Source organism: Corvus moneduloides, chromosome 1 (genome assembly GCF_009650955.1).
Source record: "Corvus moneduloides isolate bCorMon1 chromosome 1, bCorMon1.pri, whole genome shotgun sequence".
Lineage (NCBI taxonomy): Eukaryota > Metazoa > Chordata > Aves > Passeriformes > Corvidae > Corvus > Corvus moneduloides.
Genome location: NC_045476.1, coordinates 64,546,090 through 64,567,339, shown reverse-complemented (window position 1 = coordinate 64,567,339; position 21,250 = coordinate 64,546,090). Strand labels below are relative to the sequence as shown.

At 40.5% G+C, this 21,250-nt stretch overlaps 2 protein-coding genes across 2 annotated transcripts in view; both read left to right on the top strand.

Moving 5' to 3' along the window:
* Positions 1–6,872, top strand: part of MINDY3 (MINDY lysine 48 deubiquitinase 3) — a 48,474-nt gene extending 41,602 nt beyond the window's left edge. Inside the window, exons 13-15 of the mRNA XM_032113247.1 lie at positions 1,089–1,176; positions 4,876–4,947; positions 5,803–6,872. Coding sequence (XP_031969138.1) covers positions 1,089–1,176; positions 4,876–4,947; positions 5,803–5,952 — 310 coding nt within the window. The 3' untranslated portion in view covers positions 5,953–6,872. The remainder of the gene's footprint in view (positions 1–1,088; positions 1,177–4,875; positions 4,948–5,802) is intronic.
* Positions 6,873–12,617: 5,745 nt separating this feature from the next.
* The window catches only part of ITGA8 (integrin subunit alpha 8), a 120,569-nt gene continuing 111,936 nt past the window's right edge, over positions 12,618–21,250 (top strand). Inside the window, exons 1-2 of the mRNA XM_032113233.1 lie at positions 12,618–12,911; positions 13,077–13,201. Of these exons, the coding sequence (XP_031969124.1) occupies positions 12,727–12,911; positions 13,077–13,201 (310 nt within the window). The 5' untranslated portion in view covers positions 12,618–12,726. The remainder of the gene's footprint in view (positions 12,912–13,076; positions 13,202–21,250) is intronic.

Sequence of the window (21,250 nt, the reverse complement as noted above, 5' to 3'; positions counted from 1 at the left end):
AATAGGGAGTGATTGTTAATTGCTTCACACAATACAGAAATGGGGTATCATCAAACTGAATTATCAGCTGACAGGTTCAAAACAGAGAACATCTATTCCCAGAATCCATAGTTTAGTTTTCATTTTTTGAGTGGAGTTTATTAAGAGCCAGAAGTATATATGGGTTCAAAGCTAATTAGGCACATGCATGGAAAAAAAAATATGTATGTTTGTGTTTTAGATACTGCCTGTCACTGAAGAGATCTTTGAGCAGCAGACTGCTGGAAATGGGGAGGGTAAACTAAGGCTGTGTGTTTGCCCTGTTGTATCGTAAGCATCCACTGCTGGCCAGTGTCAGGAACAGGATACTGGGCAAGATGCTCTGTTGGTTTGACCCAATGAGGACGTTCTTGTGTACGGTACAACTTGTAACTAAAGCAGAGGGCTAGGTAGATGCACGTAGGTACAATCTGCTGCCTGTAGAAATACATTGCTTAAATAGATATATAGACTTATAACTGACCTTCGTTTGCAGTGACCTGAAATTAGATCATAGTCATGCAGTAGGGCTTCCAGATTAGTACTGTTAGTATTTCCATTGTTTGTTGGTTCTGGCTTCTTTGATATCAAGTACATGATGTAAATGTAAATGTAGAAATGTATCTGTTAAATTTAATTTTATTTCAGTGTACTTAGAAAATCTTGCAAGGTTTTCAAATCTGTGTTTAAAAACAGGTTGTTTGGCAGTGACAGAGCTATGTTTGAAAGATGGCTGTTTCTTGTATCTTTAAAGAATGCTTACAAGACAGCAAAATGCCTTTTGGGCTGTAAACCTGGTTTTAGATTATACGGGTTTCAAATTATTTTACCAAATATGGTGGTCCTTCAGAATTATCACTTATTTAATTTAAAATAACAAATTACTTTTATTTAAAAATAACCATGTTTTGGCAACTTGCATACCATTCTGGTGCAGTTGTCACTTGTGATTAAAAATAGAATAGTATTGCTATACTTGGCAGTCAGTACTGTGGTGGCACAGCATAACTTCGTCATGCAAGAATAAAAGTGTCTTACTCATACTTTTATATTCAATGTTTTTATCTTAGTGTAAACCTCATGAAGACCAAATTAGACCCAGAAGGACTGGGCATCATACTACTGGGTCCCTTTCTGCAAGAATTTTTCCCTGAGCAGGTAATCAATATAGCTTTATTGCTGCAGAGCATTGTCTATTCTGTTTGGCTTTGTGACTCATTAAAAACTTTAATCAGTATCACAATTTTTAGTAAGTATTGCGTTCATTCAACTCAGCTGATCAGCAGATAACTTCTGTATTCCACCACAAATGGTAGACTTCTGTTTTCTGTAACATGTCCGTGATTTTTTCAGCTTTACTCTGGAAGGAAGCTCCATTGTAGCAACAAGTTCTAAATTTGAGTTCAGGAAATTAATCATTTTGCATGTGACATTGAATTGTTTCCTTACACAGAAAGTTCATCGGAGTTTGGTTTTTATGAGAATAAATGACCATACTGGTTTTATGAATATTAAAAATATTGCCAACAAATGGGAAAAGGTTGCAAACATATTTAAAACTATTTTTATGTACAATTCTTAATAATGTAAAATTTTTGGCATTTAACAAAAAGTCATTATAGACTTAGGTTTAACGTATGTGGAAGTTAGGGTATTGGAAAATTATTTTCAAACTCTCAGTCTGCTCCGTATATTGTTCAAGACTGCACCACTACCGAGAGGCAGGTGTTAACCTAGCACTGCTGTCCTCTTTTCCCTTTGCTTTGGATCACATTTTCCTGCCCTCCCTGCCACCAGGAGCCTCTTTAAACAGATATGTGGTAAGCCAGAACAGGGAGCTGGTCTGGGTAAGAGCTCTCTTTGCAGGTGTCTGGGGGCGTGTTCCATTGCCATGCACATGCTTTTATTGGCAAAAGAGAGCAGGTTTACGTGGAGATAGAAGGATAGGCTGGTGGAAGCAGGAGAAGGCCTAACGCAACCGGGGGCTTGTCAGCACCAGCCCCGGCGTGCCCTCGGGCAGAGGGGACGCAGCCTTAGCCCCCACAGCGTCCTCGCTGGACGGCTCAGTGGAATCAGCGTGAGATGGGTGCGTGCGCTGGCTCCTCCTCAGAGGAAGCACGTCGGGCAGCCGATGGAATGGCTCGCGTTAGCCCGGAGGCAAAGAAGGCGGGAGGGGCTTCTGGTGTGAGTTCCAACAGGTTTATTTGCAGGAGGGTCCAGGGTCCAGCAAAAGCCCCGAGGAGACCCGGGCTAGCCCCCCTTATGGGGGGGTGGAGTAAGGCAGGGAAAGGGAAAACAACCAATGGGGTACAAGCAGAGGGGAGGATACAATTTTTCAGAACAAATGGGGAAAACAGGGAGGCAGGAGTCATAACAGGGAACCAATTAATAACTAAAAAAGGGAGAACTTTCTGGAACAGGGGGAGGTAATTTAGGATTTGGAGCCACCCAGGGCGAGGTAACCTAGACCTCAGTGATCTCTTCTGGTGACTGACATTTGATGGTTTCAGCCCGAGAGCAGGCTGACCCACCCCAACAAAGGCCTGAGAAGAGTACTTCTTTAAAGGCTTTTTAGCTTAATGTGTCACTGAAACTATGTGGCTTAATTTTTAAAATCAAGGAAATGTGGAACTGCTGGGTTTTAAGTGCCTTCAGCGAGATATATTTTGTTAAGGATTGTGCAGCACTGGGTATAGTATTCTGTACTATGAAACATTCTGGTCAGTCAGAAGACACTAGAATTGCACTGCCATCGATGGTAGGGATTGAATAGATCATTCAGAGGCTTTCATCATCTAGAGGAAAGAGAAAGAGGAGTTAGTGTTAATTTTCTCTGGACTTACAGAATTATATCTGCATTGTATTTTTGCCAGCTGTTTCTTCTTCCTTCCATTTGTTTATACAGAAGTGGAAATATATGCACAATTGAATATAATTTATTTATTACAATTATATTACATTTGCAAATCTGGAAGACTCCACTGCTTAATTTTAGGCCCCAGATGCTTAGAATGAAGTTCAGAAAGCCAAAGAACATCCTCCATAATTGGCTGTGTCTAAACTGTCCAATACCATGGGCCCTAGATAGCTGGGGGAGAAAAGAGCCATTGTATGGGGCTGCTGCCTCTCTTTCCTGTTGCAAGGGCATCATTGACTGAAGAAGGGAAGCTGGAGAACAAAGCACAGTGCAATCAGGGGCAGAACCCTGCCTTGCTCACCTTGGTGGAGGAGCTCTTTGCCTGCTGTAAAGTTGGAGCCCCCAAGTCAATGCCTGTCTGTTAAGTGCTAATTCCCCACCACTCAGTTTTGCCTGTCCTGTTAAACCTTCACTGGCTCCAGTACAAAACATGGCAATTGTTACTGCCTTATGGGTGCTATTAGAGCAATCTGCATGTTTTGGACCGGAACTTGCCAGTATCCATTTTTTCAATGTCTGTACTCTGTGGATCAGGTAGCAGTAGCTTTTACCCATACTGACACCTGAAAGAATTCCTTCTGAAAGTGAAATTCAGCACAAATGAAGATTAAGGTCTTTTTTTCAAATACTTTGAGGAAATAGCAGATAACAGTGATGGCTGGAATTTTTGGTGTTGATATTTGAACATGTAGCTAGGGCTTGGGAGATCCCGATTCAATTCCTTCTTCACTGAGGATATTCAAACCCCTATTCTTACTCTCCTAGAAAGTACTCACCTCCACCTCAGAAGCAGGAGGGTATCTCAGCTTTCTTTCTGAAAGCTGCTGGCTTAGAAATAAATTATTCAAAGCTATTCAGCCTGACTCTTTAGTGCTTAAGGCAGTCACCTTGAGAGGGGGATTCCTGAATTCCCTGCTAGCCCTTTTTTTTTCTTTTTTTTAAACAATAATTGCACAGAATTCGTAACTTCCATGGGACCGGAAGTGGAAAGCAGCATTTTTTTTCTTTCTGGGTGAGCGTAACTTCCTCAGGGAAATGAATGTGTCCTCTTTCCTCCCAGCAAAGCTTAATTTTATTTATCTCTGTGAAGCAACTTCTGTAAGCAGAGTTACCACTTATCTTCCTTTTCACCACCCTCCTTCCACTGAATAGCTTGAATGGCTGTGAGAGACCCATAGAGAGAGAGAGTTTGTGAATCATTCAAGAGTAGAAAAATGAGTGAGGGTTTTTGTAATGTGATGGATGTACTGTAACCCGAGCAGATTAATTCTCGTTCCAGCCTTTACTTCCATGTGCTCAAAAAAGGGATAAGCTTTTGTTTGGAGCCTGGTCCGGTAGGCATAAAAGAGCTGATACTACACCTGATTTGTGTTTCCTGGTTCAGTGAAATCCAAAGCTTTCAGTCCTCTTAGGACTAAAACATTTAAACACCTGGAACAATAAAGGTCAACCAGAGCCAGTACTTTTGCTGTTGGACCTTGGCAGAACTAGTGTCTTCAAAATTAGTTTACTTAGGCAGGGGAGTATATTAGCTTTTTAGCTCTCAGATGGAGGGCCAGAGATTGGACCTAGTCCTTAGTAAAAAACATTGTAGCATCCAAACAGTGATAAATAAACATGCATGTGACTACTGCATAAGGTGTCTGACATTAAAAATTAGGACAGCTTCTACATGGTTAGTGCTGAAGTTGTAGTTCAAAGTGTCCAGGTGAACACAGAAAATCATGACGTGCTCTTGGGGCCATTACTCATTAATTTACTGGCACCTGTTTTTTTATTTCTGATAAGAAAGGTAAAATGAAGATTTTGTCACCTAAAAGAAATAGTACTTTTTAAGTTTCCTTGAGTCTTCTTGGTTGAATGCATCTGTCTAGTTGTAAAAATAAGAGACTCAAGGCACAGTGTATGCCACATGAAATTAACTGTCTTCTTTCTACTAGGACTCCAGGGTTTCAGAGTCATTTACTGTTTACCATTACAATGGACTGAAGCAATCTAATTATAATGAAAAGGTAAGATGTACCTCTGAGCCCTAATAACAGTAGCTATGCAAAACTGAATATACTTACAGCAAAATACTCTCGAAACAGATGTTTTACAAAGCTATTATTTTGATAATTTTCTTCCAAAATGATATATTTGGAATTGGAAGGTGCTTTGTGCTCCTGATCATATTTGAGCTACTGTACTGCATTACTTGGCCAGACCAGGTCTCTGAAACTCTGCGTTTTGAAAAGAGCACTTCTCACACCTACCCGTCATAAGGGGGGGTCTGAACTGTAGGGGACGGTGGAGATGTAACATACACAAAATGCAACTTTTAGAAGTAATTCTACATCTAAATTAGGTGTTCGGAATTTTTCATGTAATTTTTTTTGTAGTCCAGGCTTGCATCAAAAATTAGTATTTTTTTGAGCCATTTACTGAGGAAACAAAGATGACCTGTTTCATTTTCAGTGTTCTCGAAAAAAGGGGTATATCAAACACAATATGACTGATTCTAAGTTCCTGAAGGAGAATTTAGAGTAAAAGATTGTAAGGCATTAAGAGCCATAAGGAACAAGAATGACTTCAAGTTAGAAGACTCTTCCAGACGATATACCGGCTCAGTCTTTGGAATAGCTTGCAGTTAAGTCCTTAAAATCCCCCCGTGAAATATCCAGCGGTTTCATACCCCAAAATGTAGGCAGAAGCATTCAAAGATTAGGGTTTTTCGATTTCATACCTCCATTTCATTAAAAAAAGAAGTATGTAAAACTTCACAGATTTAATGTGTATCGTAACAACTCCCCTCCTAAACTGGTGATAATAATCATCTCATCTTACAGTTTTTGAGCAGGCTGACAGAGTTGGGTTTACTTTGACAGGTCATGTATGTAGAAGGCACAGCAGTTGTTATGGGCTTTGAAGAACCAATGCTGCAGACTGACGACACTCCCGTGAAACGCTGCTTGCAGACCAAGTGGCCGTACATAGAACTGCTCTGGACCACAGACCGATCTCCTTCCCTAAACTGATGTGGTGTCCATGGGCAACATCCGGCCATTGCATCCTCGGATGGGGAGACGGAATTGGAATTTGCTTGGGGAGTGGTATACTTTGACTGTGTGGAGTTATACACTGGTATCATTGAGGAATTGTAAATAATGATTACAAACACTTTTTCAGTGTTAATTGGAATATTTAATTTTTTAATCAGATTGATTTCTATTATAATAGTTTGTCTTTTTTGGCCACTGTAGTACTGTTAATGTGAGTTATCCTAAAAAAAAAAGCCTACTTATAAAGTCTTACCATTATTTTGCCATCTCATGAAGATTTGAAAAATTCTGGTATTGCAGAATCTGCATATTAGATGTCAGATCTTTAAAACATGAAACATATTCAGCTTTCTCAGCATCATATAGGCATGTTTTATTATTTAAATTATACTAGCTTACATTACAGTACCATAATGTGTGGACTAAACTGGCCTTTGCACTGGATATGTTTTAATGAGTTAAAATTTTCTGCAGTTTTTCCTAAAATCTAATTTTACCTAAAGAGCTTGCACAATGTGACATAAATATGATACATTTTTAGGAATAAGTATAATTCTTAAATAATCTTTCTTGGCAGTTGTATATTACTGTGGCTTAGTTATTGGGCATGTTAAAAGTGAACAGAAAATCTGAGGAAAAATAGATATATTAATATTTATTTGAATTTGTATAAAAGAAATGTAAAAACAGCAGAAATAATTTCTTGTTCTATAATCTTTAAACTATTCAAACTTATAATATTGCCAAATACCTCTTCTTAATTTGTCCAAACAGCAGTGTAAGCCAGCATTACTGTATGTGTTAAGTGCATGAGAACATCTGTTATTACATTATTATATTCCTTTATTTATTATCAACTTCTTAGCCCTAAAATAAAATCTTTTCCTTGAATCATATATTATTCAAAGTTTGGTTTACTTGGACTTGTTTGCTGCTTCTCTGAGATGATGGAAAGGGACTACAGCTTTAGAAATGTTAGCTTTCAAGTTGAACACATCTTGGGGGAGAAAAAACCGACACCAAAAGGTAATTTCCTAACTTCTGGAATTACCGTGACCATTCCTTATTGCAAACTGACCACAGAGTATCTTAGTATTAAGAGAGTTGGGTTTTTTTTTTCTAGATTTCTTTTTCTAAAAAATTTCATTTGCAGATAACAATGATTTGAAAAGACTCCTGAATTTGTCCTAGGACTTGCTTTACTTAGAACACAAGTATTCTGTCTGGTGGTGTGGGCCTGACATTAAAAACTTGTGCAACAGTGGTATTACTGCTGAAAACTATAGATAACAAATCAGGAGAGTCTGCATGTCAGGCATGAAACTTTACTTTTCAAAAAATAGTCAAGCTTGATAGGTATTTGTTTTAGCTGGTTTTGCACATTTAACATAAATGTCTTTAGACTTCCACTGACACCTTGGAACGGAAAAATTCACTTTTCTGGCTCTTTGTCTTAAATGCTGGTGTCTGTCCTGGGCTTGCTTGTACTGGAGTATCTCACACCAGATTTTGCACTGAATCATAGCTTGAATCTATTAGAATATGCATCCTTTTTTCTAGCCCACTCATAAAATTTATGTTCTATCTCACAGAAAAAAAATCAATTAGAAGCCCAGCTGATGTGAGATCTGTATATAAGCATTAGTCTGGATTAAAACTTCTGCTGTACTCCAGAGACATTTAGCCAATGATGGTGTGATAGAAGAACCCTCATTCCTGTATCCTTTTTCCTTCATACTGCCTAGTTGTTAGAGACCTGGCTTCTGGTTTACTTCACTTTTGGATTACAGAGGCTAACTAACAGTGCTTTATGGCGTTTAGGCAGCTCATCTGAGAACCTCAGCCAAATGAACCTTTCTGTCCTTTCTTCCCTGATGAGCAAGCTGGGAGAGATTCTGCCTTTATGGAAATTCACTTTTCGTCCCCTAAAAGAATGTGGTTATTTAGATAGCAGACTTAAAACATGCAGGGCATTAATGTTTGCTACTTTTTATTTGCTCCCATAGAAAAATGTCTAGGAACCTATACAATTTCCACAAGTTCTGCTCTAAGTGCTGCCTCTGTGTGTATGTATATATTGCAGTTTGCAAATTGAAGCCTAGTCGGTAATATCAGAGCACTCTATGGGATTAAACACATGCTCTAAGTAACCAGAGCAAATTGATAATGCTAACTGTAAGAAAGCATGTGAGCGAAATATGCAATTACATGACATTTTTATTAATACCCTAGGGGTTTTTACATATTGCACAGTCATTCAATTTTAATTGCCAAGGAAAGGACAGTATCTTCTGGGAGACAGCTACTGTCCTGGCTGGCAGCACGGTACAGTTAGCAGGACATCGGACAGTTGGTCTGGAAAACTGGCTTCCCATGTCTCAGAACCCTTTGAGACAGAACATTGTTCAGATACATGTTGGTGTCTTTTTGCTCTAAATTCACTTTCATAAAAAAGAGGTGATTGGGGGGGAAAGGGTCCTGGGGTCAGCTGCTGGCTAAATGGTAAAAGAAATTATTCTTACACTTTAATGTATACTGAAGTTCACAGTCAGCCTCAAATAAGTTATCTAAGTAATGGAAAGACTACTTCTAGTGCTTCATATTAGCCCACATGACTTAGATTTGAAGGCTGAAGGGTAACAAATACATATTTGCTTTGTTAAAGTCTGAACTGTTAAAGGTAAGCAGCCAGTACAAACCCAAATGTAAATATCCTTGTTAGAATCCACACAAAGGGCCCTTTAAAACAGTGAATCACTTAAGTACATGCTGGGCATTTTGGTTTTTGGATACTTTTGTTGAAGTTTTGTTCCTTCAGACAGTTACAATTTGTGCTTATCTGGTCCATCTGTATGCTTTCTCTTACCTCTTCTGTTCCTTGTGTGGATGAGTTTAGGTCCAAGAAACCCAAGATGGGCCTTGATGGAGCAGGCAACTGATGTGGGAGTAAAATCCACTGGGGGAGAGGAGTGGCTGTGTCTACACATCAGTTCTCGAGCAGAAACAAGAACCTCCCTTAGTGCAATGCACTAATTTGCTGTCCAACTAGATGAGCGTCTGCAGTCAGGCTGTGGACAGCTACTCTGGGTGCTCCGGCTTGCAAGCAAGTCTGCTCAGCACAAAACATCAAGCATGTTCAAGGGAGCACCTTCAGCTTCCTGTGGCTGTGCTGAGCCCTGTGCTGCAGCTCTGCTGCTGGCAACAGCCAGAGGTGCAGTGGGAACACAGTGTAGCCACAGCTTCCCCTGCAACGTCCCGTCCTTTGGGGTTTCACACACAAAGCAGCCAGTCCCTGCTTTCACCAGCATGGTGGATTGCTCATTAGACTCTGTTTTACATTGATTTTGTGTGATTAAACTAGTTAATACCTATAACTAATGAAAAATCAGTATTTCCTGGAGATCTCTTGAAAAGAAACACATTTTTCTGCAGACTATATGCTTTGATTGATATAAGATTTTATCTACTCAATCTAAAATTAACTTTCATGCTTTTAATGTAGGAATTACTTCTGCTAAGATTTTTAACTTGGACAATGTTCACAAAGGTAAGGTTCAAAGAGGAATGCTGAACATCTTTTGTCAGCATGTCATCCTGAATTCAGATCCCACAGACTCGCTCTCTTTGTAAAGCATGGTCACATCCTCATTTTATCCCCTTGCGACAGGATAATTAATACAAAATACTGTCTATGTAGTGGTTTCAACTACAGTTAGGTGAAGGACTCTGGCCTACAGAAACAAAACTAGGAAACAATTGAAAGATAAGTTTTCCTGTGGGAATTGGACATTTCAGCTTCTGTACTGCCATGTTTTGAAACAGTAACAGATTTAACAGTAAAATTGTCATTAATTTTTATAAGATTTATGTTAAAAACCCATACGATTCTTTGAAATACTTGTTCCTCTGCTAGCAGGTTCATTACTAAGTAGTAGCATAAATAACACTAAAGCCCTGATAATGAAGCCTCCTGCAAAATACTAAGTTTTGCGTCAGCAAAACTTTCCATAGAAGATTTGACTCAGTTATTTTTAAGATTGGAAACACCGTAATGACATACTAACATCACCAACTGCACATAATATTAGCTGTAGAAATCCACACCATTAATCTTACATTTTTCTTCATAAATTACTTAATCCCACATCTGACCTTCCATTTATTCTGTAAGGTAGGTAATGATTTTTAGACTCTTGGCTAAATGTTCTTATAAAAGCTCTCTGTCCTGGCTCCAGGTATGGTTCTAGAGCCTATTAAGACTTTTTAGTTAGACATTCAAAGCAGTTAATGTATCAGACCACAGGTATACTAAAGTGCAAGCTTCAGCCAACCAGCAACTGGGGGAGCTGCTTACCACTTACACAGCACAGATCAGTGTCCACTTCAAACATTTCTAAAGTCTGAGGAAAGCAAGATGTGAAATAAGCTTCCAGTGATCAGAACAGATCCAGGTTGTGTAGAGAAACAAAATCCTTAGAAGCAAAACTAGTTGTTTTTGTTTATCTCTTTAAATTGATTTGGAATATCCTGCATGCATATGTCTCTATAGAGAGAAAAAAAAAAGGAAAAGTGTGAGGGGGACTGCTGTAGGTTAACACTTTGGAGGTAAGAAGATCTTGATAGACAGTTCCTTCTTTTCATGCTGCCCTGCCTTCCTACAGGTTTTAGCTCTGATAGCTGTTTGAAGCACTTTTTTACTTTTTAAAATTCAGCTCAAACCAAACAGGTTAGGTGGCATGTATTTCTAACTGAACGGCAGGTACAAGGGGAGCACATGAGAACTGCCTGTATTCTTGCTTATGCCTCTTCAGCTTCATTGGTGTGAACACTGACCTATCTTCAAGTGTGCTAATTACTGAATTTTAACGGTTTTGGATGGATCTGTACGAAATGGCTACAGCACCAGAATGTGCTGCCTTCTCACTTCTGAGCAGTCTGAGTAGTTCTCTGAGCCCCAGAAACTACATTTGAGACACTCAGCCCTGGAACTGATTGCTGTGCTAAGAAAGAGCATTATTATTATCATCATTGTCATCATTATTTAGCATAAGGCAACACAACTTCCAAATGCCTTTAATTGTCTTAAAACTGCATGACTTTTAAGAGTAGGTGTTAATCCTAAAGTCATTCAGAAGTATCTCACTTCTGAATTTATTACAGGTGCTTAGATATCTAAGAGATACTTGTACTATGTAAAATAATGAAACAGTGTCAATGGTGATGTTTCACCATTTAACAAAGTAAATCTGACATAAATATAAGGCAAGCAGAATTAAGGGATATTACAAGCCTGTGGGGACAGCTAAGGATCACACAGTTAATGCTGGAAATAAACTCACAGTTCTATTTTTGTGAAAAGGCATGTTAGTCTTATCTGAATAATCTTGCCATAGAGCACTTAAAATAAAATAAACACAAAAGTAAAGTAACCAGAATATCAGAGCAAAACAAACTGCTCTCAGCTGCTTTCATAGGTAGATCCACTGTAGCATATTTATAAATGGGTTCTCTATTCTTTTATTCTTTCTCTGATTCTGTTTTGGACATATCTGCGTTATAAATGCCGAAAAACTATTCTTTTTTCTTGTTGTCACAGAGCTGATTACATGGAAAATAAAATGTTTCTCCTTTTCTTCCTACCTTTGCGTTGGTAGAAAAAAATATAAATAATGCTGTCCCCTCAAGATGTGGGTGTAATGGCACATTTAGCTTTGTAGGGGAAGGGAGCATTTCAGGCAGTCTGGTTTTTCTATATATTCTTAACAAAACCAGTTAAAACTCCGTTGTGGGGCTTGCAGGGGTAGAACAGTTCAAGACAGGAGTTATACAGCCCCATCAGTTTTGATTACTTTTACGAAGAAATTACTAGAGGAGCTTTCTAAAAGCACCATTCCATTTCTGTGCCACGTGCAATTGGTTATTTCTGTGGGAAAAGCGACATGACACCTGCTCCTGCATGGAGCTGTGGTAAAGGCTCGCTTCTGCGCCAGTGCGAGGTGCCTCCTTCAGCTTATTAAAGCTTTACGTAGTCAGGCACTCATGGAGAAACTTTGAGAGGAATAGAGGAATGCATCTCGTAACGCGTTCTGAACTCTGTGCCCGGCTTTACATGTTTCCTCTGGTTGGGTTTTTTCGTTACTGGGGTTGTTTGGTTTCTATTTAATAATGGCCATGCCGAGCAGCCACATAACAATCTGTGAAGGTTTACATTTTTTCAATGCACTTCAGTTTCCTAAAAGAGATTTTCAAGTACCAGGCTCTTCAGTTTAAACTCTTGAAAATGCTGGAAGTCGAGAGAAGTTCAACTAGAAACCAGCAGCCCACGCCCCGACATCTCCCGCTGGGAGCACGGCCGCCCCAAGGCAGCCATCGGTAGCTGCTGGGCAGTCACGGCGTTCTCCTCCTCAGCCGGCGTTTCCCGCAGCTTCTCCGGCGGGGCCTCTGGGCGCTGGGCTCGGCGCGCGGGAGCCTCCGCGGGCCGCGCTGCGGGCGGCAGCACTCGCTGCCCCGGCCGCGCGCCGCCAGGGGGCGCCCGAGCGCGCCTCCCCCGGGGGGCGAGCGGGGCCGAGCGGCGCCGAGCCTCCCGCGCCGCCCCCCCGCCCGCGCACGGCGCGGCCGGACCGCTCCTCTCCGCTCCGCAGTGCCCGGCTCCGCACCGCCCCGCACCTCTGCGCTCCGCCCCGCACGGCCGCCGCACAACTGCGCTCCGCTCCGCTGCGCCAGCGGGAGCCGGCCGCCGAGGCGCCGAGGATGCTGCCCCTCAGCCGCGGGCGGCCCCGCCGTCGGCAGCACCCGCTGCTCCTCCTGTCAGCGCTGCTCTGGGCGCCGGCGCTGGTGGCTTTCAACCTGGATGAGGAGAAGCTGACGGTGTACAGCGGGCCCCCGGGCAGCTACTTCGGATACTCGGTGGACTTCTACATCCCCGACCCCAGCACGTGAGTGCCGCCGCCAGGGGTGGCGGGGACGGGCCGGGACGCCTCCGGGCCCGGGGAACGCTTTGGGAAGGCGGTGGGCGAACGGCGGCATCGCGCCCGCGGCGTGACAGTGCCCATCGCCCGCCTGTTCTGATCGTCCCGGTGCCCTCCCGGTGTGTTTCGCAGGGTCAGTGTCCTGGTGGGAGCTCCCAAAGCCAACACCACGCAGCCAGATATCGTGGAAGGAGGAGCGGTGTATTACTGCGCCTGGCCCGCCGCCCGGTGCAGGCAGATCCCCTTCGACAACACCAGTAAGTGCGCGGCTGTCCCGCGGCCAGTGCGGTGTGTGTCGCGCCGCCGTGCCCGGGTCCCCCTCGGCTCCTCCGCGATCCCTTTACTTGGGTCGCTTTGATCCGAGTATCTGCGCTTCGCCGGAGAAATCCCGCTCCTGGGAGTCTGAATGCATGTGCTCTTGCGGGGAATGGTTCAATGGTCCCCAGGGAAATAACAGGACTGTGACCTCCAGCATGAGCAGTTCATCTTAATAACTGCCTTTTTTTTTTTTTTTTTTCCTTCTTCTTCTTCTATGAAGGGCATTTGTTGCAGATTCCTGCTTTTGAAAACACTTTTGCATGTTCAGAAGGCAAAGCCCCAAAAGCCTTGTCTCAAACGTCTCTGAACCTTGGAAATAACAGGAATTCTAGTCTTTGCTGCTAGTTTCAACGAGGGGATTTCTGGCTGTTCAGATGGATGAAGTGCCTCGTGTGGGATACTTATTTAATTCTATTCAGAAAGCAAGAGTTTTAGAACAGTGAAGCTAGATGTAAACCGATTTAGGCACAATGTGGATAGATTATATCCTCTTCCAAAATCCCATGACAGATGTTTCTTATTTAATTAGAGGGAACACACGTTTTAAACAATTCAAGCTGTTTATGCTTTCTGTTGTCTCTTTATAGGTCTTGAAAATAATTTAAACCTAGTGTTTGCAGAGTCTTCAAAACTGATTCCTTTATTTAGGCAGACTTTGACAGTTTGACCATTAAGCAAAAGTTATTCTTTAGGTTATATTTAATCTTAATATTTGTGGTTTATTGAAATGGGAACACAATTTTTTTTTTCTGAAAGCACAAGTTAAATTATAAGAGCTCACTTAACTGTAGCAAATAAACACAGCAGTTCTTTACTCCTCCCAACTCCCACAACCCACATCCTATTACTGTGTTAGTGTCTAGGAGCACTGAACAGGATGACTGTCCCATGATGCTGAGCATTCTTCCCAGAGTGAGTGATAGTTCAGGTGCATGTATATGGTTACTTGGGCAGGTAAAGCTATGTACAGCATCTGGTTATGTATGGAAATGGAAATGTACATAGACAGTATGCGCACATTATTTTAATTGTGATATGTCCTGAGTGTACATATTTAAAATAAAATGAGGAAATAGAGGAAATATTCATGTATTTCCCATCTTATGGTTAGATAGTTCGTGTAACAAAAGTGGAACGTATTAGCTATACAAAATAATTTCAAGTTTGAATATAAAACTTACAGACCAAATGAAAATTCCAGCACGTTTTTGAAGGGGAGTTTTGAAAAATTAATGAAAGTCTAGTGATGAAACTAGAAGGACATCTGACTTTCCTATGGGAAACATGGGACAGTTCCATACTCTTTGCAGAGATGTCCTTTTGCAGAAAACTATGATTTGAATAAAGGCACAAACAAACTGAAGAATATCAGTAAGGCTTTGGACTGTATCACACAACTATTCAGCTTGGAATCTCCAGAGGGCGGTTCATTCAGTCTTGCTGAGATGGTTGTGTCCATAGGTAGAATCCTGACTTGTAGACAGCTGAAGTCCAGCCAGAGAGCAACCATTGTGTTGGCAGAGATGTCCTGTGGGAGGGATGGCAGCATAGACAAGTTTTGCAGTGTTGTCCCTGGCTCTCTTATTCCAGTCCCAAGGGCAGTAAAGGTGTCATTTGGCACAATTCAGCAATGTCCTGTAGACAAGGACCCCAGGAAGGTTTGCATGGCTTGTACCAACCCCTTCATTCTTCATTGCCAGCAACAGAAAGGCCATCCCCAATAAGCTTTAGGTGACTCCTTTTGCTGATGTGTGGATGTATATTTCATGTCATTTTTTTCTCTCCCAAACTCACTATTTACAGGATCGAGTTTTCCTTCTTTTCCACTCTTCCACCAAGCAGAGTAGTACACATGAGCTCTATCCTAGGTGAAACTATTTCAAATAGTCTGTCACACAGTTTCTTTTGAAGCCTTTAGCTATTTTATGCCTACTAGGACTTAGTCCTTAGTAAATACATGGAGTGTTTTCAATTCATGGCTCTTTCTTGTACAGACATTTTGTACTCATTATATCTTCTCCTACAACATCACTCAGAAATATTGATATTCCCACTTTCAATATTTATTCTGATAAACAGAAAAAAGTCAGTCCAGGTTGTCGAAGATCATACAGGAAGTTGATGATGATACTGGTAACTGACTTGGGAGTTTTTCTTCTTCTTCCAGTGCCTTATCCACAAGATTATTCTTTCTTCCAAAACAGAAACACTCAAAAGTTGTTAGAAGACTAAAAGTTCAGTTGTAGCAGCTTTAATTTTAAAGATTAATGCTTCATGCCTCATAGGAGATCTTTAAAAGTCTTGTAGAGCTTTGGAAATGTTTTCTGAAACAAAACAGAAGAACTACAGAGGCTGCTTCAGAGCTGAAAGATTTCATTTTGATGCATTTTTATACAAAGCTTCCATTTTTCAATACTTTCTTCTTAGTTCTAACTAAATAATATCTCTTTCATTTCGATTAGCTAAGCAAAGCACAATAAAAGAAACAAAACTACTGAATAATTTGTAGCATTCTTAATTAAGTTCAGAAGTAAAAACTGAGTGGAACTGAAAAGAAAGGGAGAGTATAATGTAACACTTAAAAGGCAGTGTGAACCAACAAGTAGATAAAGAATTTTCTAAATCTGCATTTTTCAGCCTCAGAAGGTCAGTGGGGAGGACTTCTAAATTCTAATGAATTGTTAAAGTAAAGCAGATTCATATATACTATATCCGAAGTTCAATATGTGAAATTGCTTCAGGTCACAGAAACTAAAATTTTCACTATTACATAAAAATTCAAGAGATTAACAAATCCAAGAGGTTGAAAGACAGTGGCTTAAATTACATATGAGCAGGAGGGCTCATGTCTTCTGTTTCTGAGGACTGAATGCACAGATGAAGCTCAGGTATGTTGCATTCAATGCAAGTTATGTTTTGCCCTTGAGGAGAGAACATACAGTGAGTATACTTGGATGATACTTGGAGTTTTACTGCCACAAACAAGTAACTTAAGTGGACATCTAATTGGTAAGATTCATATGTAACTGCACAGATTATTTCTCTCTTTCCACAAGAATAGCACACCTAATTTCAAGAGAGGTTATTTGTTTGCAAAGGCTTTCATGTTATTTGTATTAACACTGTTACTATCTTGGTCCTACTAAATGAAAATAGTGTGGACACTGACTAGCATTCTGTTATGGCTTTAGTCAAGATTCTGAATGTTTTCAAATATCATGGTGTGGATATGAGGGAACCAAGTAAGTGACAGACAGTTAAAAACTTAGTCTTGCTTAGGTTAATTTTATGATGTTCAGTGCTGAGATAGAATGGTTTTTGGTTCTGTAAAGGCTCTTTGGTTGAAGGGATTTGTTTATTTAATTAGTTATGTGAGAAATATATTTTTATTTTTAAAATAACGGAAGTGTTACTTAAAAAAAAGTCATTCTATATCCTGAGCCATAGAGTCACGAAGGAAGAACACGAGTGCCAGGCCTAACTGAATCTGCCATCCTGACACTGGTAGGAGACAACTGCAGTGTTCCCCAGTGGATCAGGGATATGACACTGCAGGGGATGCACCCACAGTCACTGGCAAGGTGCAGCTAACCTCCCTGTTACCACACAGACTGTGGCACTCAGTATTAAACTTTGGGTTTTGGATCATGTAAGCTTTAAATGACAAAAGAAAAGTCTGGTTTATGAAGCCCCCTTACTCTTTTAATTTTTCCTCAGAGACTAAGATCAGGTGAGGGAGTAGATGCTGTATTCCCAATGAATGATACAAAAAACCTTTAAAAACTGCATGACTACTTCTGAGTGCCATGTTCAACCTGTCAAACACAGACTGAGCTGCTTACTACTAGCAGTGATACTCAAAACCAAGACATCTGCTGAAATCATCTCTGTGGCACTGTGCATGTGTTAGGATGCTCAAGATGGTCTGAGTGCTGTGAGCAGCTGCATAACCTGTATCATTGTGGAACTGTATGTGGACTACACTACCCTGCTGAGAAGATGGCTTAACTGGAGTTAGTAGAGGTGCAGGAGTATCTGAAGCCCATTCCTAAAAGCCACATCACCCAACTGAAGTTGCTCTAGAGGTAGTTGTCCCAGATGGTTACTGATTTCTCAGGCCACCTATCTCTGTTCTTCATAGTAGCTAACCCAGAGGTTTCTAAAGCAATGAGATTATTTACTTGCATCAATAATTAATCCTACTGATGAAAAAGCATTCCTGACAAGCAACAGAAGGGCAAAGGAGGGAAGGAGGGTGAAATTTTGTCATGTAGTATTAGAGCTGACCCATCCATAAGCAAGTCATGTAACTGGATGTTCCCATATGGGTTGGCCAGTGAAATGGCCTGCAGCCAGGAAGGGGCTTTAGCAGGGGCTCTCTGTGTTTCCTGCCGTTGATACAGCACTGACTCTGCAGTCCCATGTTTGCATTTCTTTAAAGCTCCCTAAATCTGTGTGCCAGGGTCAAGGCTCTGGGAAGAAGCTCAAAGCACTGCCCTTGAAAGCACAATGGGTGCTTTGACCTGCTCCACTGCAGCATGGAACTGAGATAAAGTATAATGGAAAGGCTTTTAGTATCCCCTTACTCCAGGAAATATAGATTGAAGGGCAGTGACTCTTCTCCCTTGTTTCCGTACTTTGTGAAGTTGTCCGGTTGCATTGCAGTGTAAGGCTGTGATACTCTGAAACTCAATGAGAGGACAGGGGAAACAAGCATTGGCATCATATTAAAGGCTTGTGGTCTGTCTTTCCTTCTTACCTACACAAAGCTAACTTCAGTTTCTTCTGTATGAAATGGGTTTACAATGACTATTTCTGCCTTAACACTGAGGTAGAGTTACCAGGTCCTTGTTTCAGCTGTGTGCTCTTTCATTCAGCTGCCAGGAGAGGTAGCAGGAGAGCAATATCAAGAAAACTTTCTCCTCTCTTGATGAACTAGGAAACTTCTGAATCGTTCAAAGCATCTTGCAGCCAGAAGCAGACTTAAATACCCCCTAAAGTGCACTGTTGCATTTGAAATCTGGTAAAAAGTTGATAGTTTGGATTTTGGAAACTTATTATAAAGGTCACTTTTAGTTGTAATACTTGATAGACTGCATCAAGTTCTTATATTTTAAATTAGGTTCTGAAGGCAGAATTTTAGATACCACTTCCCTTAAGTTTCCAGAACACACTGGGGTGTTTTCTTTGCTATCAGTTAACTTTACCAGTTTTACTAAAATAGGTTATATTTTTCTAAACTAGCTGGAAAAAATCTGAACAGCCTCTGAAGAGGAGCAGGGAAGGGGGATGTAAATCAGTTCTGACCAAGCGCGCAGTTGATAAAAAACATGAGCTAATCTGGCCAGAAGTTGAGCTGATTGTAACAGAACCCAGGTACTCTATAAGGAAAAGATGTATTGTGGGACTCAAGAGCTTTAGTTACATGAAAAAATCATTAGCTGTTGAGATAGTAAGATTCTGGGGAAAACTTAGAATCCTGTTATAAAACAGAATTTGCATCTCAAGATAAATTGCTGAGAGAGAACTTTGTTGTACTTTTAAATGTGGACACTTTTTAGTCCACTATGCCAGTAAGACCTTATCTGGAACGTCATGATTCACTTGTAGCATTCTGATTTATAATAGACCCTCATGAGTTTCTTTTGTAAGTCTCAGCCTTATCTAAAGAAAGGAAAAAGTACTCTTAGCTATGTTGGTTCAAGCCCTGAGGGCTTAATTTGTTTTTGATCAGATTTTATTTAGGGAAAAAATCCTACTGAGTTTGACGATTTCAGTTTGGTTTTTTTTTTTATTCATGGAATGAAAGTCCAAATAAAGCTCTCTAGATATGATCTATTAAATTAAAATGACTCATATGAATAGCAGCTAAGTTGCAGTAAAAAACAGAAATAAAATAGATGGTTGCAGAACCAGATAAATCTAAATATAGAAGCAGCTCTTCTCATCGTGACAGCATTTTGCATATCCTTACTGTTTCTCAACACTACGAAGTCCCTTTTTTCCCCCAGCTTTAATTAAAAGCAATTGTTTGGCTTAGTTCATACCTAGTGTTTAACTTTGCATTTGAATTCTGTCTCTCTGGTGAGGGTCTAATATCAATGACCCTGTGAAAGTTACTGAGTTACCTTTGTTTTGTAATGGGTGGTATCATTGGCCTCTTAGGGTAGTGATACGGTGGTAGGATTGTCAGGATTACCTCGTTTCCCTCACTTCTAGAATACGGGAGCAAGTATGCCAGTACAAACCCTTCCTCTCCCTCTTCCCTTCTGTAAGCCAGAACACTAATGATGCAGTGGAGCTGATTTCAAAGTTAACTGCAGTTGCCCGGGGCCTTTTGTAGCCAGCTTCACCCCAGACTGGAGATCCATAGTCTCTCTGGGGAATCTCTTAAGATTTATTCAGAAATTCCGTTGCTGCAACTTGCGTCTTGTTGCCCCTTTTCCTTTTGCTGCATATCTCAAATGGGAGTTTGGTACTCTCTTCTTTCTACCTATTGAACAGCGTATGAAGCACAAATAGGTATTTGTTTTTTCTCTTCTTTGGGCCAAACACCTTCAAGTACTGATGTCTCAAAACTGTACATAACATTCCAAGTGTTGTCCCCATGTCAGGGATATTCACTTTCCTTTACCTGAATAAATTTATGGAAATATTTGTTTGTTTTATGTGTTTGTATTCACATTTTATACAAATATGGATAGATTTAGGTGATTATTCACCTCTACTCTGTGTGTATATAATGGTGTACAAATATATGAAATCCATGTATTGCATTTTATTCCACCTATATTTTTTATATGATGAAAAATATGCATAGGTACATACATACACAGATATATCAAAACTGGTATTTGAAAGGGATTTCCCATCATGGATGTAGGCACAGATCTGAGTGTAACAGAACCTGCTGCAGATGCCTGGTTAATGGACATCTGTGTTCATCCAGTACATACAGGGAAATACACACAGAGCATTTAGACATAATACTTTTCAAAATTCCAGAATGGTGAAAACTTATCTGAAAGAGCTGCAGGTGTATTACATAGACAGACATTTTACTTTCATTAGAAGCATTGTTTTCCTGTGTTAAGTTTGATTACAGTATTTTCACGGAATCACAGAATCACTTAGATTGGGAAAGACCTCTAAGATAATGGAGTCCAACCTTTGAGTGATCACCACCTTGATTTACTTTTGTTCATTTGAGTATTTTCAAATTATAAAAGATGATGCATTTTTTACTTGCAGTTTCCAAGAGCTGAAAGAATCACAGTAAGTTGCTACCAGTGTTTGCCCATACATCTCTTATGCAGGTATTGATTAATACAAAAAAGAAATACTGGTAAGGGAAATGTTTTATTCGTGCCTATTAAACTATTTATAATGTGCTGACAGTGACTCAGAGGAGACCAGTTCCCATAGAAAGCACCAAATTTATCCTAATGTGTAAATGATGGATTTGCACTTGCTCTAGATTCAGGCTTTAATTCCTACAAGGGAATCTGCACTATTGCTCTGAACATAGCTTTGCTTTTTGCTGTCCGAACTCAAATTTTTCTGCTTGTCCAGCTACTGTTTTGGCAATGTAAGGGGCTTTTTTTTGCCTTTGGTAGCCCCTAGGCACCTCAACTAAAAAACTGGGTGAAGGAATGATAGTTTTAATAACCATATTTCTGTATCTCCAGAGCTGCTTCTGAAGATGGATTGTGGGGCAGTACATGTACAGGAGTCATGACTCCTGCAGTAGAAAATGAGGTGCTTTGGGTTTGCTGAAATGCAATTTAAGGATGTCCTCATACCTAAATTTATAAATCTCTGTTCTTTGCATACTCCTGATTGTCTGGGCCTTAGTCTGCAATACAGTCTTAGGCAGTACAATTATGAGTGACTCCGGAGCTGCATCTCAAGCCAAATTTGCGAGTCATCCAGACTGTTGACCATCTGGAACAGCTCCTGGGCTGGCTCTGAAGCAATCCAGCTGGTAC